General features: G+C 54.1%; 2 protein-coding genes across 3 annotated transcripts in view; one reads left to right on the top strand and one right to left on the bottom strand.

Annotated features, from left to right (window-relative positions):
* The window catches only part of aco2 (aconitase 2, mitochondrial), a 66,239-nt gene extending 42,761 nt beyond the window's left edge, over positions 1–23,478 (bottom strand). Inside the window, exons 1-5 of the mRNA XM_078237624.1 lie at positions 23,405–23,478; positions 13,317–13,456; positions 10,803–11,061; positions 9,162–9,254; positions 5,755–5,913 (exon numbers count right to left, since the gene is read on the bottom strand). Coding sequence (XP_078093750.1) covers positions 5,755–5,913; positions 9,162–9,254; positions 10,803–11,061; positions 13,317–13,456; positions 23,405–23,440 — 687 coding nt within the window. The 5' untranslated portion in view covers positions 23,441–23,478. The remainder of the gene's footprint in view (positions 1–5,754; positions 5,914–9,161; positions 9,255–10,802; positions 11,062–13,316; positions 13,457–23,404) is intronic.
* Positions 23,479–23,875: 397 nt separating this feature from the next.
* Positions 23,876–24,070, top strand: part of phf5a (PHD finger protein 5A) — a 110,673-nt gene continuing 110,478 nt past the window's right edge. For both annotated transcript variants that reach the window (XR_013500412.1, XM_078237634.1), the window contains exon 1: positions 23,876–23,961. Coding sequence is in view for 1 of the 2 variants with exons in the window: in XM_078237634.1 (XP_078093760.1) it covers positions 23,910–23,961 (52 nt within the window). In the remaining variant the exon portion in view is untranslated. The remainder of the gene's footprint in view (positions 23,962–24,070) is intronic.

The following is a 24,070-nucleotide window of genomic DNA, read 5'->3' as shown; positions in this document are numbered from 1 at the left end:
CCCCCCATCCCTACCCATCTCTCTCTCCCCCTCCATCCCCCCTCACTACCCGTCTCTCTCTCTCCCCCCCTCCATTCCCGTCTCTCTCTCCCCCGCCAACCCCCCCTCCCTACCCGTCTTTCTCTCTCCCCCCCCACCCCCCTCCCTACCCATCTCTCTCTCTCGCCCTCCACCCCCACTCCCGTCTCTCTCTCTCCCCCTCCATACCCATGTCTCTCCCCCTCCATACCCGTCTCTCTCTCTCCCCCTCCATACCCGTCTCTCTCTCTCCCCCTCCATACCCGTCTCTCTCTCTCTCCCCCTCCATCCCCACTCCCGACCCGTCTCCCGCTTCCCCCCCCCCCCCGTCCCCACTCCCGACCCGTCCCTCTCTCCCCCCCCGTCCCCACTCCCGACCCGTCCCTCTCTCTCCCCCTCCGTCCCCACTCCCTACCCATCTCCCCCCTCCCCCGTCCCCACTCCCTACCCATCTCCCCCCCCCCCCGTCCCCACTCCCTACCCATCTCCCCCCCCCCCGTCCCCACTCCCTACCCATCTCCCGTCCCCGTCCCCACTCCCTACCCATCTCTCCCCCCCCCGTCCCCACTCCCTACCCATCTCTCCCCCCCGCCCGTCCCCACTCCCTACCCATCTCTCCTCCCCCCCCCCCACCCATCTCTCCCCCCCCCGTCCCCACCCCACCTCTCCCCCCCCCCCACTCCCTACCCATCTTCCCCCCCCCCCCCCGTCTCCACTCCCTACCCATCTCTCCCCCCCCCCCGTCACTACCCATCTCTCCGCCCCCCGTCCCCACTCCCTACCCATCTCTCCCCCCCCCGCGTCCCCACTCCCTACCCATCTCCCCCCCCCCCGTCCCCACTCCCTACCCATCTCCCCCCCCCCCGTCCCCACTCCCTACCCATCTCCCGTCCCCGTCCCCACTCCCTACCCATCTCTCCCCCCCCCTCGTCCCCACTCCCTACCCATCTCTCCCCCCCCCTCGTCCCCACTCCCTACCCATCTCTCCCTCCCCCCTCGTCCCCACTCCCTACCCATCTCTCCCCCCCCCTCGTCCCCACTCCCTACCCATCTCTCCCCCCCCCTCGTCCCCACTCCCTACCCATCTCTCCCCCCCCGCCCCGTCCCTACCCATCTCTCCCCCCCCCCCCCCCCCGGTCGTCGTCCCCGTCCCCACTCCCTACCCATCTCTCCCCCCCCCCCCGTCCCCACTCCCTACCCATCTCTCCCCCCCCCCCCCGTCCCCACTCCCTACCCATCTCTCCCCCCCCCCCCCCCCACCCATCTCTCCCCCCCCCCCACCCATCTCTCCCCCCCCCCCACCCATCTCTCCCCCCCCCCCACCCCATCTCCCCCCCCGTCCCCACTCCCCCCCCCACCTCTCCCCCCCCCCCCCGTCCCCACTCCCTACCCATCTCCCCCCCCCCCGTCCCCACTCCCTACCCATCTCTCCTCCCCCCCCCCCCCACCCATCTCTCCCCCCCCCCCCCCACCCATCTCTCCCCCACCCCGTCCCCACTCCCTACCCATCTCCCCCCCCCCCCGTCTCCACTCCCTACCCATCTCTCCCCCCCCCTCCCCCGTCCCTACCCATCTCTCCGCCCCCCGTCCCCACTCCCTACCATCTCTCCCCCCCCCCCCGTCCCCACTCCCTACCCATCTCCCCCCCCCCGTCTCCACTCCCTACCCATCTCTCCCCCCCCCCGTCCCTACCCATCTCTCCGCCCCCCGTCCCCACTCCCTACCCATCTCTCCCCCCCCCCGTCCCCACTCCCTACCCATCTCCCCCCCCATCCCCACTCCCTACCCATTTCCCCCCCCCAATCCCCACTCCCTACCCATCCCCACTCCCTACCCATCTCCGCCCCCCCGTCCCCACTCCCTAACCATCTCCCCCCCCCCGTCCCCACTCCCTACCCATCTCCGCCCCCCGTTCCCACTCCCTACCCATCTCTCCCCCCCCCCGTCCCCACTCCCTACCCATCTCTCCCCCCCCGTCCCCACTCCCTACCCATCTCTCCCCCCCCCCCCGTCCCCACTCCCCCCCCCCCCGTCCCCACTCCCTACCCATCTCCCCCCCCCGTCCCCGTCCCCACTCCCTACCCATCTCTCCTCCCCCCCCCACCCATCTCTGCCCCCCCCCGTCCCCACTCCCTACCCATCTCCCCCCCCCCCCCCCCGTCTCCACTCCCTACCCATCTCTCCCCCCCCCCGTCCCTACCCATCTCTCCGCCCCCCGTCCCCACTCCCTACCCATCTCTCCCCCCCCTCCCCGTCCCCACTCCCTACCCATCTCCCCCCCCCCCCCCCCCCGTCTCCACTCCCTACCCATCTCTCCCCCCCCCGTCCCTACCCATCTCTCCGCCCCCCGTCCCCACTCCCTACCCATCTCTCCCCCCCCCCGTCCCCACTCCCTCCCCATCTCCCCCCCATCCCCACTCCCTACCCATTTCCCCCCCCCCATCCCCACTCCCTACCCATCCCCACTCCCTACCCATCTCCGCCCCCCCGTCCCCACTCCCTACCCATCTCCCCCCCCCCCCGTCCCCACTCCCTACCCATCTCCCCCCCCCCCCGTCCCTACCCATCTCTCCGCCCCCCGTTCCCACTCCCTACCCATCTCTCCCCCCCCCCCGTCCCCACTCCCTACCCATCTCCCCCCCCCGTCCCCACTCCCTACCCATCTCTCCCCCCCCTCGTCCACACTCCCTACCCATCTCTCCCCCCCCCTCCCTACCCATCTCTCCCCCCCCCCTCGTCCCCACTCCCTACCCATCTCTCCCCCCCCCTCGTCCCCACTCCCTACCCATCTCTCCCCCCCCCCCCCCCCCCCCCGGTCGTCCCCCCCCGTCCCCACTGCCTACCCATCTCTCCCCCCCCCCCCGTCCCCACTCCCTACCCATCTCTCCCCCCCCCCCCCCGTCCCCACTCCCTACCCATCTCTCCTCCCCCCCCCACCCATCTCTCCCCCCCGTCCCCACTCCCCCCCCCACCTCTCCCCCCCCCCCCATCCCCACTCCCTACCCATCTCCCCCCCCCCCCCCCCGTCTCCACTCCCTACCCATCTCTTCCCCCCCCCCGTCCCTACCCATCTCTCCGCCCCCCGTCCCCACTCCCTACCCATCTCTCCCCCCCCCCGTCCCCACTCCCTACCCATCTCCCCCCCCTCCCCCGTCTCCACTCCCTACCCATCTCTCCCCCCCCCCGTCCCTACCCATCTCTCCGCCCCCGTCCCCACTCCCTACCCATCCTCCCCCCCCCCGTCCCCACTCCCTACCCATCTCCCCCCATCCCCACTCCCTACCCATTTCCCCCCCCCCATCCCCACTCCCTACCCATCCCCACTCCCTACCCATTTCCCCCCCCCCATCCCCACTCCCTACCCATCCCCACTCCCTACCCATCCCCACCCATCCCCGCCCCCCGTCCCCACTCCCTAACCATCTCCCCCCCCCCGTCCCCACTCCCTACCCATCTCCCCCTCCCCCCCGTCCCCACTCCCTACCAATCTCCCCCCCCGTCCCCACTCCCCCCCCCGTCCCCGCTCCCTACCCGTCTCCCCCCCCCGTCCCCGCTCCCTACCCGTCTCCCCCCCCCCCCGCTCCCTACCCGTCTCCCCCCCCCCCCCCCGCTCCCTACCCGTCTCCCCCCCCCCCGCTCCCTACCCGTCTCCCCCCCCCCGCTCCCTACCCGTCTCCCCCCCCCCGCTCCCTACCCGTCTCCCCCCCCCGCTCCCTACCCGTCTCCCCCCCCCCGCTCCCTACCCGTCTCCCCCCCCCCCGCTCCCTACCCGTCCCCCCCCCCCCCTACCCGTCCTCCCCCCCCCCCCCTACCCGTCTCCCTCCCCCCCCCCCCCCCCCTACTCGGCCCCTGCTCCCTACCCATCTCCCCCCCCTGTCCCCGCTCCCTACTCGGCCCCCGCTCCCTACCCGTCTCCCCCCCCACCGTCCCCGCTCCCTACCCGTCTCCCACCCCCCCCCCCGCCGTCCCCGCTCCCTACCCGTCTCCCCCCCCCCCCGTCCCCGCTCCCTACCCGTCTCCCCCCCCCCCCCCCGTCCCCGCTCCCTACCCGTCTCCCCCCTCCCGTCCCCGCTCCCTACCCGTCTCCCCCCCCACCGTCCCCGCTCCCTACCCGTCTCCCACCCCCCCCCGCCGTCCCCGCTCCCTACCCGTCTCCCACCCCCCCCCCGTCCCCGCTCCCTACCCGTCTCCCCCCCCCCCCGTCCCCCGTCCCCGCTCCCTACCCGTCTCCCCCCCTCCGTCCCCACTCCCTACCCGTCTCCCCCCCCCCGTCCCCACTCCCTACCCGTCTCCCCCCCCCCCCCGTCCCCGCTCCCTACCCGTCTCCCCCCCCCCGTCCCCGCCTCCCCCCCCGTCCCCGCCTCCCCCCCCGTCCCCGCCTCCCCCCCCGTCCCCGCCTCCCCCCCCGTCCCCGCCTCCCCCCCCCGTCCCCGCCTCCCTACCCGTCCCCCCCCCCCCGTCCCCGCTCCCTACCCGTCCCCCCCCCCCGTACCCGTCCCCCCCCCGTCCCCGTCTCCCCACTCCCCACCCGTCTCCCCACTCCCCACCCGTCTCCGCCCCCACTCCCCACCCGTCTCCGCCCCCACTCCCCACCCGTCTCCGCCCCCACTCCCCACCCGTCTCCGCCCCCACTCCCCACCCGTCTCCGCCCCCACTCCCACCCGTCTCCGCCCCCACTCCCCACCCCGTCTCCGCCCCCACTCCCCACCCGTCTCCGCCCCCACTCCCCACCCGTCTCCGCCCCCACTCCCCACCCGTCTCCGCCCCCACTCCCCACCCGTCTCCGCCCCCACTCCCCACCCGTCTCCGCCCCCCACTCCCCACCCGTCTCCGCCCCCACTCCCCACCCGTCTCCGCCCCCACTCCCCACCCGTCTCCGCCCCCCACTCCCCACCCGTCTCCGCCCCCACTCCCCACCCGTCTCCGCCCCCACTCCCCACCCGTCTCCGCCCCCACTCCCCACCCGTCTCCGCCCCCACTCCCCACCCGTCTCCGCCCCCACTCCCCACCCGTCTCCGCCCCCACTCCCCACCCGTCTCACCCTCCGTCCCCCCTCTGCCCCCCCTCCCTACCCGTCTCCCCACCCGTATCTCTCTCTCCCCCTCCATACCCATCTCTCTCTCTCCCCACCGTCCCGACTCCCTACCCATCTCCCCCCACCGCTGGCCTAGAATTTCCTGGATTATCCCTGCTACCCTTCTTAAACAATGGAACAACATTGGCTGTCCAGAGATGGCTAGAGCAGAGATGAACACTGGAAGCTGCTGCATCATTGAGAAGCACACCAGACAATCCACTTACCCACTAATCTGTCATTTAGCTATTAATAAAATCAACAGCCTTGCCTATTTTAGGAAGTATAATTTTGCAATTAAACAAATCTATTTGATCTGGTCTCTTCCAATTAAGAAGTAGGGATTTGAGTGGCTCTGGTGATGGGTGGTGAGGTGCATAGAAACAGGAGACCCACAGAAGATTTACAGCACAGAGGGAGGCCATGAAGCCACGGATGGACACACAATTTGATTCTCTCTTACCACAGAATCCTAATTCAGATGGACTTCAGCGTTATTGAAGCTGCAGCAGTGTACTGCTCTTGTGAAGAGTCGAGATGTTTTATGTTAATGGCGCCACATTGATTCAAGTCATTGTTGTAATCTTTGTGTTTTCAGAGACTGGCGGTTCTGGGCGACTGAACTTCAAGATAACTAGATTTGAACAGTGTAGATACTTTACCTTGGGACACTTGAGCTCCCAGGGGATCCCTGCCATCACATCGACTGCATCGGCTCCTCCAACTCCGATACACACACCACCCAGACCGCCACCATTTGGAGTATGGGAGTCCGTGCCAATCAGTAGGACGCCAGGGTAAGCATAGTTCTCCAAAACAATCTGCAAAGAAAATCACAAGTTTCTCATTCCACAGTCGAGGCTGCTGTCTCAGTGCATCACTCTCCACACTCTTTCTGGGCTTTCACAGGGGCTGATCATTCACTTGCTCTATGAATTTATACAGTGAGTGCTGCAGACTATTTAACAGAGTCTCTATTCAGCTGTAAGTGTACAGCTCAGGAGATGACCATTTGGCCCATCATATTTGCCAGCTCTTTCCATGAACCTGCTCTCTCCCGTAAGTTGTGTTTTACTCAGTTTTAAATATTTAACCCAACTTTTCTAAAAAGATGATTTTTGGTGAATTTCTGCAGTGTATAATGCAGTGTACTATCCAGGAGATGCACTGCAGTAATTCACCAAAGATCCTTAGGGCAGCACCTTCCAAACCCACAACCACTTCCGTCTAGAAGGACAAGGGCAGCAGATACATGGGAACACCACCACCTGCAAGTTCCCCTCCAAGCCACTCACCATCCTGACTTGGAAATCGATCGCCGTTCCTTCGCAGTCGCTGGGTCAAAATCCTCAAATTCCCTCCCCAACAGCATTGTGGGTCAACCCACAGCACGTGGACTGCAGCGATTCAAGAAGGCAGCTCACCACCACCTTCTCAAAAGCAACTAGGGATGGGCAATAAATGCTGGCTAGCCAGCGACACCCATAGAAAAACTACAGCACAAAACAGGCCCTTCGGCCCCACAAGTTGTGCCGAACATGTCCCTATCTTTTAGGCCTACCTATAACCCTCCATCCTATTAAGTCCCATGTACTCATCCAGGAGTCTCTTAAAAGACCCTATTGAGTTTGCCTCCACCACCACTGACGGCAGCCGAGTCCACTCGCCCACCACCTTCTGTGTGGAAAAACTCGCCCCTAACATTTCCCCTGTACCTACCCCCAGCAGCTTAAACCTGTGTCCTCTCGTAGCAGCCATTTCCACCCTGGGAAAAAGCCTGAGAGTCCACCCGATCTATGCCTCTCAACATCTTATATACCTCTATTAGGTCTCCTCTCATCCTACGTCTCTCCAAGGAGAAAAGACCGAGCTCCCTCAGCCCATCCTCATAAGGCATGCCACTCAATCCAGGCAACATCCTTGCAAATCTTCTCTGCACCCTTTCAATCTTTTCCACATCCTTCCTGTAATGAGGCGACCAGAACTGAGCACAGTACTCCAAGTGGGGTCTGACGAGGGTCTTATATAGCTGCATGTCCCACGAATGAATGAATTAAAAAAATGGAAGTGATTCTGACCCAACCGTTGCAATGTAGAAAATCCTTCTGATCGCAATCCTCCCTTTCAGACCTTTAAATTGAGAATCGCCTCATTACTGATTTCACAACTAGAGGAAGCAATCTTTCCATATTTATTCTTTCAAACCCTTCAAATTTACTGGCCTCTATTAAATCTTTCCTGATTGGCCATGCTAAATTGCTCTTAGTGCCAGGGAGACTAACAGGGTAAATATGTGGGATTACAGAGATAGGGCCTGGGTTGGATTGTTGATGGTGCAGACTCGATGGGCCGAATAGCCTCTTTCTGCACTGTAGGGTTTCTAATGATTCTATAATTCTAACTGTGCTGTTAGAGTAGAAATAGTACCACCTCAATCAAAGCTTTTCATAATTGGTAACAGCTCTGGACAACTCCTGTCTCTGGTTTAAATAGCCAACTATAAAAAAAGTGTCCAAAATTGCACTGACTAGCCTGCATTGTATTCCCCATAACTTCGTTACCACTTTACTCTTGTACCCCACTCCATATTTATATCCAAAACAGACTGAGGGTCTGGAGCTCTTTCCCTTAAAGCTGTTGAGGCAGGGATCAGTTGAAAATGTTAAAACTAAGACTTTGTTACTCATGGGGAATGAGGGACATGGAACCAAGGTGGGCAATTCTTTGTTTAATTAATTCATGAGATGTGGGCGTCACTGGCTAGGCCAGCATTTATTGCCCATCCCTAATTGCCCTTGTAAAGGTGGTGGTGTGCCACTTTCTCGAACCGCTGCAGTCCGTGTGCTGTTAGGAAGAGAGATCCAGGATTTTGACCCTGTGACTATGAAAGAACAGCGATATAGTTCCAAGTCAGGATGGCGTGGGGCTTGGAGGTAAACTTGGTGGTGTTCCCATGTGTCTGCTGTCCTCATTTTATTCTAAAATTAAGTATATTTATTAGTCACAAGTAGGCTTACATGAACACTGCAATGAAGGTACTGTGAAATTCCCTTAGTCACCACCTGTTCGGGTCAATGCAGCTAACCAGCATGTCTTTCAGACTATGGGAGGAAACCAGAGCACCCGGAGGAAACCCATGGAGACACGGGGAGAACATGCAAACTCCATACAGACAGTGACTCAAACTGGAATCGAACCCGGGTTGCTGGCGCTGTGAGGCAGCGGTGCTTACCACTGTGCCACCATCCCTTCGACGGGTAGAGGTCACGGGTTTGGAAGGTGATGTCAAAGGGAGTTGCTGCAGTGCATTTTATATTCGGTACAGACAGCTGCCATTGTGCGTCAGTGGAGGGAGTGAATGTTCAGAGTCGTTCAAGTGGGCTGCTTTGTCCTGGGTGGTGTCCACTATGGTTAAACTGAACAGTCTTGAGCAGGTGAATGCCCTCCCCCTGTTCCTAGTTCAGTTGGGCTGCCTGGGAAGCTGGTGGAATTTAAACTCAACTAGTAACGGTCTGGTAACAAAAGCTGGTCTCAGTAATAGCAATCATGAAACTATCAATTGGCTTAAAAACCCACTTGGTTCACTAATGGCCTTCATGGAAGGAAATCTGCCTTCCTTACCTGGTCTGGCCTAAATTTGACTCCAGACCCACAGCAATGTGGTTGGCTTTTAACTGCCCACTGAAATGGCCCAACAAGCCACTCAAGGGCAATGACGGATGGAGAACTAATGTTGGCCTTACCAGTGGTACCCATATCTCATGAAAGAATAAAGGGGGGGAACCTTGCAGAGGACAAGCAAGACCATCACAACACAAATAAACAAAACATGCAAGTCAGTCATTGCTCTCACATATAGTTAAGTGATTACAAAATGATATTCAGAGCCCTGGGGGGAGCTGGACATTGCAGGAGGCAGAAGACACAATGTTACCCAAAATATTCCACAAATATCCCGTGAACTCACTTCCTGCCTGCGTGTTTACGTATTTTTAATATTTACCTACATGTGTATTTGGTTTGTGACTGACAGGGGCAAACTTTACACAGCGAGTAAGGATCGCTTTACCTGGTGGATGATACCAGATCCGGGTTTCCAAAAGCCAACTCCGTATTTCGCTCCTGCTGTTGCCAAGAAATTATAAACTTCTTCGTTCATTTCCTACAAAGGAAAGGTGGCAGTTAAGTGGTTGGTGCGAAGGTTAAACTGATCAGTTGCTGAATGTCAGCCTCTTACCAAGAAGCAAGGGAATCAAAGATATCAAGCAAAGCAAACTATTCAACACATTTTCATTTGTTTGTAACCAGCAGCTGGAATTTACTATGTTACGTGTTTCAGACTTAAAATAGAAGTTAATCCAAAATGTATACTGCAAACATACAACATATCCCTTCATATGAAATATCTACTCTATCCATCCTTCTGTTTAGCACCCCCACCTCACACACACACCCCTACTCCAGCCACCCCAACCCAAACACCCCCACACCTCAGCCACCCCCCACACCCACACGCCAGCCACCCCCTCCCCACCACCCAGCCGCACCCACCCCCCAGCCCCCCCACACCCTCCAGCCCCCCCACACCCAAGTCACCCCTACCCCAACTACCCCACCCTCCAGCCCCACCTACCCAACTCCCCCGCCCTTCAGCCCCCCCATCCCAACCCCCTCCCCCATCCCAACCCAACCCCCCCCATCCCAACCCAACCCCCCCCCCCATCCCAACCCAAACCCCCCCCCCATCCCAACCCAAACCCCCCCCCATCCCAACCCAAACCCCCCACCCCATCCCAACCCAACCCCCCCCCCCCCATCCCAACCCAACCCCCGCCCCCCTCCCATCCCAACCCCCCCCCCATCCCAACCCAACCCCCGCCCCCCCCATCCCATCCCAACCCCCCCCCCATCCCAACCCAACCCCCCCCATCCCAACCCAACCCCCCCCCATCCCAACCCCCCCCCCCCCCCATCATCCCAACCCAACCCCCCCCCCATCATCCCAACCCAACCCCCCCCCCCATCCCAACCCCCCCCCCCATCCCAACCCAACCCAACCCCCCCCCATCCCAACCCAACCCCCCCCCCCATCCCAACCCAACCTCCCACCCCCATCCCAACCCAACCCCCCCCCCATCCCAACCCAACCCCCACCCCCATCCCAACCCAACCCCCCCCATCCCAACCCAACCCCCCCCCATCCCAACCCAACCCCCCCCCATCCCAACCCAACCCCCCCCCATCCCAACCCAACCCACCCCCCCCATCCCAACCCAACCCCCCCCCCATCCCAACCCAACCCCCCCCCATCCCAACCCAACCCCCCCCACCATCCCAACCCACCCCCCCCACCATCCCATCCCAACCCCCCCCACCATCCCATCCCAACCTCCCCCACCACCCCATCCCAACACCCCCCCACCCCATCCCAACACCCCCCCACCCCATCCCAACACCCCCCCACCCCATCCCAACACCCCCCCACCCCATCCCAACACCCCCCCACCCCATCCCAACACCCCCCCACCCCATCCCAACACCCCCCCCACCCCATCCCAACACCCCCCCCACCCCATCCCAACCGCCCCCCCCCACCCCATCCCAACCGCCCCCCCCCCCACCCCATCCCAACCGCCCCCCCCCCACCCTCAAACTGCATTCAATTAGAAACTTGTCAAATCATCAAAATGCTCTTTGTCCAATAAGTTACCTTGGCTCTGGCCAAATCTTTTTCTCCGCCAATCTGAGCTTCGATCAAGTGATCACAGTGGATTGTCGATGGCACGGCCACTCTGGACAACCCACTGCTGATGAACTGAAGCATGGCCATCTGAGCTGTGGCATCCTGCATGGCCACTCTGTCCGGTCGGAGGCGCAGGTACGTCTTCCCGCGACCGATTTCCTGTTTGACAGGGTCATCGAGGTGACTGTACACAATCTTTTCTGACAAGGTCAAGGGTTTGTCCAGCCTGGTACACCAAGAAGAAATTACACGTTAGAATTGGGCCGTGGAAACTAATTAATGCAGTGTTAGTTTTTCAAATGAAGTACAATTGTTTTGTGGTTTTAAACTCAACAGCACACATTATATCCATAGAATTTGCCAGAATTTCCCATGGCATTGTGCAACGAGACCCAAAATCAAGTATGGTCTTCAGGTGAAGGAGGGTTAGAGAATAGGATGTTAACAGACCAGAGGATGCAATCAGAATTCAGTTCACATCAAAGCATAGAATCCTACAGTGCAGAAGGAGGCCCTTCAGCCCATTGAGTCTGCACCGACCATAATCCCACCCAGGCCCTATCCCTATAATCCCATGCATTTACCCTAGCTAGTCCCCTTGACACTAAGGGGCAATTTACTATGTCCAATCCACCTAACCCACACATCCTTGGAGTGCGTGAGGAAACCAGGGCACCCGGAGGAAACCCACGCAGACACGGGAGAATGTGCAAACTCCAACAAGCCGGGAATCGAACCCGGGTCCCTGGTGCTGTGAGGCAGCAGTGCTAACCACCGTGCCACCCTTTATATGTTCCTTATTTTTAGTGTTGCTATTATGAATTCATAAATCATCAACAAAAATGAAAAACTATCTATTCTACACCGCCATAGGTGAAAGGCTGCAATTACAACACACAACATGTTTACAAGGCTCGTTTCCATTGTAAACATTGCAAACATATTTTTTGAATTAATTTTGCTATGGCATCAGGGACCAATTGCAGAGTCTAGTGGAGGCATCAGGACATTGAAAGACAGACTGCCCACCCTGCTTCAATAGCCAACAAGTGCAAATACAGCTACTGTGGTTATGGAGACAAACAAGTGAGCTGATTCGCACACAAGGTCCCATAAATATTAAATTAGATAAAAGCAAAATTCTGCAGATACCAGAGGTCTGAAATAAGATCATGCTGGATAAACTCAGCAGGTCTGACAGCATCTGTGAGAGAGAGTTAATGTTTCAAGTCCAATATGACTATGATTTGATTTATTGTCACATGTATTAGTATACAGTGAAAAGTATTGTTTCTTGCGCGCTATACAGACAAAGCATACCGTTCATAGAGAAGGAAAGGAGAGAGTGCAGAATGTGTTACAATCATAGCTAGGGTGTAGAGAAAGATCAACTTAATGCAAGGTAAGTCCATTCAAAAGTCTGAAAGCAGCAGGGAAGAAGCTGTTCTCGAGTCGTTTGGTACACGACCTCAGACTTTTGTTTGTATCTTTTTCCCGACGGAAGAAGGTGGAAGAGAGAATGTCCGGGGTGCGTGGGGTCCTTAATTATGCTGGCGGCTTTTCCGAGGCAGCAGGAAGTGTAGACAGAGTGAATGGATGGGAGGCTGGTTTGCGTGATGGATTGGGTTACATTCATGACCTTTTGCAGTTCCTTGGGGTCTTGGGCAGAGCAGGAGCCATACCAAGCTGTGATACAACCAGAAAGAATGCTTTCTATGGTGCATCTGTAAAGGTTGGAGAGAGTCGTACGAGGTAGAAATGTAATGAGTTTTATGCTATTAAAAAAAAGAGAGAGGGGCAGGTGGAGCAAGAGGTCAGGGATACGAGGAGGATGATGGAGATTGAATAATAAAGATGTCATGGAACAAAAGACAAAGGGAATGTTGATGATAGTATTAAAAGAATAAAAAACATTGGTCCAGAGTAGATGTGAATAACAGAATAAAGGTCAGGAGTTCAATTAACAAAATGAAGTCTTTTTTTGACGTTTTGGTTAAGGGACATTAGTGAAATATCCTTTAGTTCCCTTAGGTAAGAAATGGGAGTTTTAAAAAAAGCAGAAGATCCCAAATCATACCCAGTGTGTGCCCTTACAGCTGCACCTGGAAGTGTGACCAGGGTAGGTATAGACCTGCGGATCTCAGGTTCCAGTCCAGGGTACATGAAAGCGCAAGTCTTTACAGCCGAGAAACAGGTCAGTGTCAGCTCTGGGAGTCATATGAACTCAAAACATTAACTCTATTTCTCTCTCTACAGATGCTACCAGACCTGCTGAGTTTGTCCAACATTTTCCGTTTTGGTATTGGGTCTACGTTAGTCTTTGTGCTCCACACGAGCCTCCTCCCAAGCCTGACACCCCATCAACATATCCGTGTATTCTTTCCTTCCTCATGAACGCATCCTTTTAATGCATCTATGCTCTTTGCCCTTGTGGTAACAGATTCTGCAGTCTCCAGACCTCTGAATAATGCTCCCACCTACCTTTTGCGAATTATGTCAAGGTTTTTCTGCAGTTTGTTGTAATCGATGTACTCTTGGGGCTCGAAGCGACTCATGGCTACTTTGGCCCGCCTGCACACGAGGGAGAGATGGTACCTCCGGGCGCCATGGCCCAGGGTGAGCTGCAAGAAGTGAAGAAACACCAATTACAGAAAGCACACAATAGGGCCTGCTTAATACAAACTGCAACAGGCCCTGCATTTACCTTGGAATTTGGAGCAAATATATCACTACACGGACACCAGTAAAAAGGTCAAGCCGCAGGGAAGTGAAGAGTCAAGGTCAGTTTGGTTGAGAACAGCATTTATTACATATCTCAGGAGGTTTTGGAATACTATACAAAACCATCAACTATTTCCAGGTCTGAGTCAGCAGTTGGCACAATGGGTTAGGATTCCTGAGCTTGGGAAAAGGAAGGAAGGAAAACCAACTCGATTGCAATCAGGATAAGTTCTGAAAATTTCCTGTTTGGATGTTGGGGGTAAAACCGGAGTGTGGTTAGAAAACGCAGAATACGGTCAACTGGTCACAGATTCCTCACCCGAGTGTTACACTGCAGGCAGCATCATGCCTGGCTGGAGGTTGGGCTCAAGAAACATGGACACATGCACTGTCAGCAACTTGATACTGATTGGGAGTGACCAAAGAACAAGATGGAAAACATTGCTAAATAACATTGCTGACCAGGGCTGGAATCAGATTTAATTTCATCGGCAGCACCTCCCAAACCCACTCTCATCTAGAAGGGGGGGGGATCCTGAAACTCCCTTTCAAACAGCACTGGGAATGTGTTCGTGAGCTGCCAACTTCAAGTTGGCAGCTCACCATCACATTCCCAGGGGGAATAGCAATGGGCATTATATGCTTGCCTTGCCAAGGTCACCCATGTCCAGTGAGGGGATTTTAGTTCAAAGTAACTTTTAAAAGGGAATTAGGTCCAAAGATTGTAGAATCTCTACAGTGCAGAAGGAGGCCATTTGGCTCATCGAGCCTGTACTGACAAAAATTCTTCCCAGGCCCTATCCCTTTAACCCCACATATTTACCTTGGTAGCCCACCTGACATTAAGGGTCAATTTAGCAAGGCCAATCAACCTAACCCGCACATCTTTGGACTGTGGGAGGAAACCGGAGCACCCGGAGGAAACCCACGCAGACACGGGGAGAACGTGCAGACTCCGCACAGACAGTGATTCGAGGCTGGAATTGAACATGGGTCCCTGGAGCTGTGAGGCAACAGTGCTAACCACTGTGCCGCTGTGCCACCCTATTTCTTGCATTTCCAATACATGCTTAATAAAGTAAAACATCCCAAGGGAAAATCATTTGCAGAGCTATGGAGAAGAACTTGCTCATTAATTGCAAAGTACTTTCAAAGGGCTGGCAGAGGCATGAGGAGCTGAATGACCTTTTGTGTTGTACAGTCTCTGATTTTTCCTCACTTTAGTCCAGTGGTGCTGAAGGCAACTATAAAATTTCTAATTCACCCCGGCCAAACTCAGAACCTCAGACCTTGCTGCTCTATCATAGCCAGCTTCTCATTGGATAAGACTGAGCTGAGACAGAAGAATTTATCATTCTCTCACAGTCTTTGGAAATGAATCAACTTGATTATCCTATCAACCTCACAGGGAATTCTATAGCTGATTTATAGCAACGAGGGGTTTAAAACCACATTCATTACGTACAGGTGACTCAGAATGCCTCGATTAAATTATATAACCTTCTGTCTGTTGCTGTTGTACTGGAACATTGCCTGGTTTTCCTTGGAAAAGGAGATAAACAATATAATTGTGTATATTCGTAGGGAGAGAATAGAGCCAACGTTTTGAGTCTGGATGACCCTTCATCACTCTGACAAAGGGCCATCTAGACTCGAAACGTTGGCTCTATTCTCTCCCCACAGATGCTGTCAGACCTATTGAGATTTTCCAGCATTTTCTGTTTTTGCTTCAGATTCCAGCATCCGCAGTATTTTGCTTTTAGTATAATTCTGTATAGTACTAGACCCAAACCAGCTGGCTTGATGACAAGTCAGACAAACCTTTACATCCGTATGCACACAAAACTTGAAGGGGACAGAATACCCCAAGGTGACAAATGATACCCTCGACTTTCTAATCAGGACTATGGTGTGAGTGCCCAAAGCTCTTGTCTGAAGGCCTGATGGTGCTTCATCCTCAGCTGATTTCTTGATGCTTTCGGACAGTGGTGGCTTGCCTTTCACTCTCGGGGGTAGAGTAAGGAGGCAACTCCCAAGTTAACCTCAGCCAGAAGAAGAATTGAGCCCAGGCTCTTGACACTATTCTGAATCACACCCGCACCTTCTAACTAAGCTAACCGGCACCCCATTAGTAGAGTACAAATGCACAGAAGTTGTGCTAAACCTTCATATAAACACTGGTTCAGCTCCAGCCTGGGTACCGTGGCCACTTCTGCCCACTATTATTTTGGAAGGATGTCACGGCCTGGGAGTGGGTGCGAAGGGATGAGGGAACATGAGGAAATTAAATTTACACAAGTTGTGGTGATCTGGAATGTTCTAACTCAAATGGTGTGGATGTAGATTCAGCAGTGGGGCGGCACAGTGGTTAGCACTGCAGGCTCACAGCGCCAGGGACCCAAGTTCAATTCTGGCCTCGGGTCACTGTCTGTGCGCAGTCTGCACGTTCTCCCCACATCTACATGGGTTTCCTCCGGGTGCTCCGGTTTCCTCCTACAGTCCGAAAGATGTGCTGGTTAGCTGCATTGGCCGTGCTAAATTCTCCCTCAGTGTACCCGAACAGGCACCGGAGTGTGACGACTTTCACAGTAACTTAATTGCAGTGATAATGTAAGCCTACTTGTGACACTAATAAATAAACTTTAACTTAAGTGGAATTGGATAAATGCTTGAAGAGGAAAAGAAAAGTAGGATTCTGGAGAAAGGGCAGGGATAGTGGAACTGTTTCCAAAGAGTTGGCACAGGATCAATGGGATGAATGGCCTCATACCATGCTAGGAAAATGGGAACAGAGGAGAGAAGTGCAGAATGAGGCCATTCAGCCCGCTCTACCATTCAATAAAATTGTGGCTGATCGGGTTGTGGTCTCAAATCCACTTGTCTGCTGCCCCCCCCCCAAATTTCCTTCACTCCCTAGTGCATCAAAAATCTAGATTTGAGCTCTCTCTCCCGCTCCAACCCCTGCTGCCCCCGCAAAATCCTTCACTCCCTAGTATGTCAAAAACCTAGACTTGATCCAGCCTCCAATGCTCTCTGGGGAAGAAGATGTCACAGACTAATATCCCTCAGAGAAAAAGAAATTCTCATCTCAGTCTTAAAAGGGAGACATCTTACTCTTAATCATGCCTCCTAGTTCTAGTCTACCCCAACACGTGGAAACATCCTCCTGGTATCCACCACATCAATTCTCTCAACATCTTACATGTTTAAATAAGATTGATGGCACGGTGGTTAGCACTGCTGCCCTCTTTAGGTCAAACCAAATAAACAAACTCAGATTAAGTCAGGACAAAGTAAAAGGGGGCAGCTCCCCAAAAGGAGGGGGAACAGCCCGAACAGAAATCAAAGTACAAAGGAAACTTAAAAACATCAAATTAAAATGTGATTGTCAGGGTCAATAGCGCACCCCAACCCCTGCGGTGCCCAACGGGTACGGAAGGCGTCAACCGCGCCCGTGGACACCGCATGCTCCCTCTCCAGGGACACCTGGCCGCGAACGTAGCCGCGGTAGAGGGGAAGACAGTCAGGATGGACGGCCCCCTCGATCGCCCGCTGCCTGGACCAGTAAATGGCGCGTTTCACCAGGCCCAGGAGCAGGTTCACGAGGAGGTCACCATCCCGACCCGCCCCTCTCCACACCGGGTGTCCGTAGATCAGGAGCGTGGGACTGAAGTGCAAACAAAACATCAATAAAAGGTTCTTTAGGAAAACAAAAAGGGAGTGCAGCCTAAGACACACAACATAGACATGGTCCACGGGTTTCACAGCACCAGGGACCAGGTTCGATTCTGGTCTCGGGTTAGTGTGTGTGGAGCCTGCACATTTGCCCCATGTCTGCATGGGTTTCCTCCAGATGTTCGGTTTCCTCCCACAGTCCAAAGATGTGCGGGTTAGATAGATTGGACATACTAAATGTGTGGGATTACGGGGGTACAGCCTGGGTGGGATCGTTGTTGGTGCAGGCTCGATGGGCCAAATGGCCTCCTCCTGCACTGTAGGATTCTATTCTATTCTGAGATTATTCAGCGCTGCAACATTCTATGATGCTTGAGGTAAATATGTAAATAATGTAGTGATGCCACACCTACCCACTAGGTGTAAAATATGGAACTGGTTCTCTTTTCTAAGGAAATATAAACTGACATTGGAGGCAGTCCAGAGAAGGTTCAACTAGATCGATCTCGGGCACTGAGGGATATTCTTTTGAGCAGAGGTTGGGCCTGTAATCATTGGAGTTTAGAAGAACGCGAAGCGACCTTAGGGACACATATGATTCTCAGGGGGCCTGATAGGGTAGATGCTGAGAGGTTGTTTTCCCTTGTGGGAGAGTCTAGGGCCAGAGAGCAGAATCTCAGGAGTAAGGGGGTTGCCCATTTAAAACAGAGATGAGGAGGAATTTCTTATCTCAGAGGGCTGTGAATCTGTGGAATTCTTTACCGCAGAGGGCTGTAGAGGCTGGGTCATTAAGTATGTTAAGGCTGAGATAGACAGAATTTTAATCAGTAAGGGAATCGAGGGTTATGGGGATAAGGCAGGAAAGTGGAGTCTGATTTGATTTATTATTGTCACATGTATTAACACAGTGAAAAGTATTGTTTCTTGCGCGCTATACAGACAGAGCATAACGTTCATAGGATCATTATAGATCAGCCACGATCTTATTGAATGGCGGAGCAGACTCGACAGGCCAAATGGCCTACATCTGCTCCTACCTCCCTGGCACTGTCCTTCCGAGAAAGGGAGCCAGCTGTAAGAGGAGGAAGGCTCCTGAATGCAGTCAGTAACCTTCAGAGGATGACCGGAAGTCGACTCCAACCAGAACAGTTTGTCGCTGCTGACGGTATGGCACAGGATGAGCGCCAACTTTTAACAACAGCGAGATGTGAACAGCTGCCGAACTGCTCAGGACAGTCGGCACACTTAGTATAGCTCACCCCGCACCTTTGCGATTAAAACCCATGACAAGAATATACAGTTAGCATCAGCATTTTCCTGATATAGGCAGCTGTCTGGAATATGTGGAGACAGGTAGGTGTTGGGCACCATTCAAGCATTTCATTGAGTCCACACCAACACACGAGAGACACCTGACCTCCCACCTAATCCCACTTATCTGCACTTGGCCCATAGCCTTGAATCTTATGACATGCCAAGTGCCCATCCAGGTACTGGAAGGATGTGAGGCAACCCACCTCCACCAGCCTCCCAGGCAGCACATTCCAGACCGTCACCACCCTCTGGGTGAAAAAGTTTTTCCTCGTGCCCCCCCAAACCTCCTGCCCCTCACCTTGAACCTATGACCCCTCGTGATTGACCCTTCAACTAAGGGGAACAGCTGCTCCTTAACCACTCTGTCAATTCCCCTCATAATCTTGTACACCTTGAGAAAGAGAGAGGGAGAAGGATCTCTTGCATTGCCCTGTGCCCTTGGTATCACCTTAGTTGTTAATTTCCAGTCTCATGTGCCGTTTGGAGCTTGGCCAACTTTCTCTTCCATAAAGTAATCTCTTACACTTGCAATAAAGACACCATGGCATTTAGCCAAACACCCTTTACTGATGGTCAGAGTTCTGCTGCACAAGTAATAAAAGACTAAATCAGGCCAAAGATTACTACAATTGTACAAAGGGTACACTATAGTGAGGGGCCATTCTCTCCCTCCCAAAATCCTTGATCTCACTGGCATGAAGTCAGAGAAAGAGGGAAAGCAAGCAAATGTTGGTGCATCTCCATAAATGAACAAAACATGCTATCAACATGGATAGCATTCTACTTTGCCATGGTGTCAATATATTCAAACAATCTCTTGACATGCACTTGCACAGCCTGTCAACCATCTGCAAGGCACAAGTCAGGAGTACGAGGAATACTCTCTATTTGCCTGGAGTGCAGTTCCAACAATACTCAAGAAGCTCAACGCCAGCCAGGTCAAAGCCGCCCCACTCGATTGGCACCCCCTCCAGCACTGGCAACATTGCAATGGCAGCAGTGTACACCACTTTGTACTGCGGGAACTCACCAAGGCTCCTTCAACAGCACCTTCCAGAGCCCCGACCTCTGCCACCTTGAAGGACAAAGGCAGCAGGTATATGGAAACATCACCACCTGCAAGTTCCACAGAAGCCTAACTTGGAACTATTTCGCCATTCCTTCATTGTCCCTAGATCAGAACCCTAGAACTCCCTCCCCAACAGCACTGTGGTATAGTCAGGCCAAGTGGACTGTATCTGTTCAAGAAGACATCTCACCACCACCTTTTCAAGGTTAAATAGAGGTAGAAGTAAATAGTGGCTGTGTCAGTGATGCCCATACATCGTGAGCGAGTTAAAACAAATTGTAATTGATCAAATCTTTTCTAAAGAAATTGAACAGATTTAACTGGGAAAGGTTGCTGCACAGCAGGTATTTAATCTGCACTGCATCACACTTTTGATCAGACCAACTTGTCACACTTTTCCAGTTCTGAGAAGGGGGCTTCAATCCACAGTATTAATGCGTTAACCACTATGCCACCGTGCCACCCTATATGGTGACATTGATGGATTTGCAATCATGCATGCCACTGAATGATACAGTACACAGGAACACCGACCATTGGGCCCATCACAGTTACTGAATCCAGTTAGCCCCATTCTTTCCCCTAAGCCATGCAATTTTCTGCCAATTAACACCAGAAATACAGCATTGCCACAGCATAGAGTCAGAGCAATACAACATGGAAACAGGCCCTTTGGCCCAACCAGTCCAGGCCAACCATGCTGCCCTCCCAGTTAGTTCCAATTTCCCACGTTTGGCCCATCGCCTGCTAATCCTTTCCCATCCATGTACTTATCCAAATGTTGCGATTGTACCTGCCTCAACCACTTTCTCTGGCAACTCATTCCACAGATGCACCACGCTGTGTGTGACGTTGTCCCTCAGATCCCTTTTAAATCTCCCCCCCTCCCCCCTCACCTTTTGAGCATACAATTCTCCTTCCCTAGCAAATAGACCCCGAGTGGGATTTTCTGGCTGCAATTGTTCTAAAACTGGAAAATCCCACCCGAGGTCAACGGACCTTTGCATGGTCTGGCCCCTCCCACTGCCATTGCCCTCTCTTCAAGGGCAGGACAGGAAAATTCCACCCTACGTGCATTCATCCCATCAATGCCCCTCATGATTTTGTACACCTCAATAAGGTCACCCCTCATTCTCCTACGCTCTAAGGAATAAAGTCCTAGCCTGGCCAACCTCTGCCTGTAACTCAAGGCCAACTAGTCCTGGCAAGATCCTCGTAAATCTTCTTTGCACTCTTTCCAGTTTATCAATATCTTTCCTACAACAGGGTGACCAAAACTGTGCACAATTTTTTTCCACTTGGTAAATACACATCACTTCCAAGGTAACCAGACAATGAACACCCCCTCCCCACAAACAAGCACACGAGGTCAATCAGCCCATCAGGAAATTTGGCATGTCAGCTACGACTCGCACCAACTTTTACAGATGCACCATAGAAAGCATTATTTTCAAACGTATCACAGCTTGGTATGGCTCCTGCTCTGCCCAAGACCACAAGAAACAAAAGGTCGTGAATGTGGCCCAATCTATCACGCAAACCAGCCTCCCATCCATTGACTCTGTCTACACTTCCCGTTGCCTCGGCAAAGCAGCCAGCACAATGAAGGATCCCACGCACCCCGGTCATTCTCTCTTCCACCTTCTTCCATCAGGAAAATGATACAAAAGTCTGAGGTCACGTACCAACCGACTCAAGAACAGCTTCTTCCCTGCTGCCATCAGACTTTTGAATGGACCTACCTCGCATTAAGTTGATCTTTCTCGACACCCTAGCTATGAGTTGTAACACTACATTCTGCACCCTCTCCTTCTCTATGAACGCTATGCTTTGTCTGTTTAGCGTGCAAGAAACAATACTTTTCACTGCAAACTAATACATGTGGCAATAATAAATCAAATCATATCTGCACCAGCTCTCAGAATGAGCAATTCACCTTCCGTTGTGCCAGCGGCTCCCCCCCAACCCTGTACATTCTTCCTTTTCAGGTAATAATCCAATTCTCTCTTGAATGCCTCTACTGCATGAACCTGCCTCCACCATTCTGAGGCAGCGCATTCCAGATCTTAACCAGTCACTGCGTGAAAAAGTTTCTCATATCTCCATTTCTTCTTTTGCAAGTTGCCTTCATTCTTAAATACTTCCACCGGTGGGAACAGTTTTTCCCCTAACTATTCTGCCCGGACCCCTCATAACATAGAACCCTACAGCGCAGGGGGAGGCCATTCAGCCCATAAAGTCATACCGTCCACAATCCCACCCAGGCCCTATATCCATGACCCCATGCATTTACCCTAGCTAGTTTCCCTGACACCTAAGGGGCAATTTATCATGGCCAATCCACCTAACCGGCACACCTTTGGACTGTGGGAGGAAACCAGAGCACCCAGAGGAAACCCGCGCAGACACAGGGAGAATGTGCAGACTCCACACAGACAGTGACCCAAGCCGGGAATCAAACCCAGGTCCCTGGCACTGAGGCAGCAGTGCTAACCACTGTGCCGCCAAACTTTGAAAACCTCTATCAAACCCCTTCGTCTTTTTTCTTGATTCTTTCATGGAATTTTGCTGTCGCTGGCCAGGTCAGCATTTGTTCTCCCTAATTGCCCTTGAACTGAGTGCCTTCCTGATCTATTAAACAGGACAACTAAAGGTCAACCACATTAATCTGGAATCACACGTAGGCCTAACCAGGTAAGGATGGAAGATGTCCTCCTTTACAGGCCTCCAGGAAACCAGATTTTTGCCTCACTGTCACTTTCGAATTCCAGAATTCTTTGTTATTTTAATTTAAATTCAACCAACTGTTCTGCTGGGATTTGTACTCATGCCCTCAAGAGGATATGCCTCTGAACCCCCTAATCCAGTGACATAAGTACTACACCACCACATGCATTCTTTTCTCCAAGGAAAAGAGACACAATGTCTACACCTATCTGCACAGCTTCCCTTTTGGTGGGCAGTTCAAGGTTGAGCTCAGTTGGTTGGACAGCTGGTTAGTAATGCAGAACGACATCAACAGCATGGGTTTAATTCCTGTATTGGCTGAGGGAGGACATTAAGGGGCAACTTAGCATGACCAGTCCACCTAACCTACACATCTCTGGACTGTGGGACAAAACCCAAGCTTATCACCGCCAGTCAGCTCTTTCTCTCTCAACAGCCTACGGTCATCTGGGACTATAACGACTTTACCTTTTACCATACAGTTGTACAACTTTTTATTTACTGCGCTCTGCTTATAAACTCATCAACGCTGTCTAGTATTTTTTCCATGCCTTGTGCACTCTTCCAGTTTAATCCCCAGCATTACCCCACTTGCAGTGATAGGGGCAGAAAGCAGGGTATAAATTGGCCGAGGATTGGTAACAGAGCTGTGCCCTCCAATTATAGGGCTCCACTTGCAGGCAAGTGTCCCAGGAGCGCTGTCACCTTGCTGTCACCTTGGCAGTGTGGGGCAGACCGGCGCCCTTGGAACCCACCAGCCCCCCCTATATTAACAGCTGAGTCGAAACGTTTAATTCCCCTTGCCACCCCACCCCCCAAAAATCCCCGGGCGGGGGTTCACGGCGGTGGGCCCATGAGCCGGTTGCCATGGGGATGGAGCCACAGGGAGCTGGTGGCCGGCGCGGGGGCGGGAGATGGAGAGGGTTTTTTTTGTTGTACAGCGCGGTGACAGAGCGCCCCCAGGGAGGGGCGGGGGTAGGTGGCTGAACTCAGTTGGCTGGGAGCGGGGGGCTCGGTGTGGGGGTGCCAGGTGGCGCCCACCCTTCCCCCGGCGCTCGGTTACCTGGAGCCCGCGGACGGTCACGACGCGCGCCGCCATTTTGTTCACTGACAAAGATGCCGCCTACCGATGACGTCACAGAGCCGCCATTAAATAGCGGCTGCAGGTCCTAACCGCTGAGAGGCAAACAATCATTCCAATCGCAGAGCCTTCCTCACAAAACCATGACCAGTGTATATCTTCAGAATATTAACAATATATTTATTACAATATAACATCCACATGAGGTATCGTGCTAACTTAATGCTGCGAAGTTATATTTTCGTTTACTTCCAGCTGATGTGTCCTAACCGGAAGTGACATTAGCCGGCATCTCTCCCTGTCAGATAATAAACTTTATTCTTTTTGTTTTTTTATTCGGGTGCGGGTGATTAGTTGAAACAAAATCAGATATTCCCCGGCTTGCGTTAACCGATGGTTTTTATTTCGGTCCAGTTAGCCGGGAGGTGGAGGGGGGGTCAAAGTTCGAGCGGAAGTAGTTTCGGGCGGTTGGCGGTTGGAGCGCGCGATGGCGAAGCATCATCCAGACCTGATCTTCTGTAGGAAGCAGGCCGGAGTGGGTAAGGCCCCGGAGTGGGTGAGGGGGCAGGAGTGGGTAAGGCCCCGGAGTGGGTGAGGGGGCCGGAGTGGGTAAGGCCCCCGGAGTGGGTGAGGGGGCCGGAGTGGGTA

Source organism: Mustelus asterias, chromosome 21 (assembly GCF_964213995.1).
Source record: "Mustelus asterias chromosome 21, sMusAst1.hap1.1, whole genome shotgun sequence".
Taxonomy (NCBI): domain Eukaryota; kingdom Metazoa; phylum Chordata; class Chondrichthyes; order Carcharhiniformes; family Triakidae; genus Mustelus; species Mustelus asterias.
Note: the sequence above shows the minus strand (reverse complement) of the source record. Positions and strands in the feature narration are given on the sequence as shown.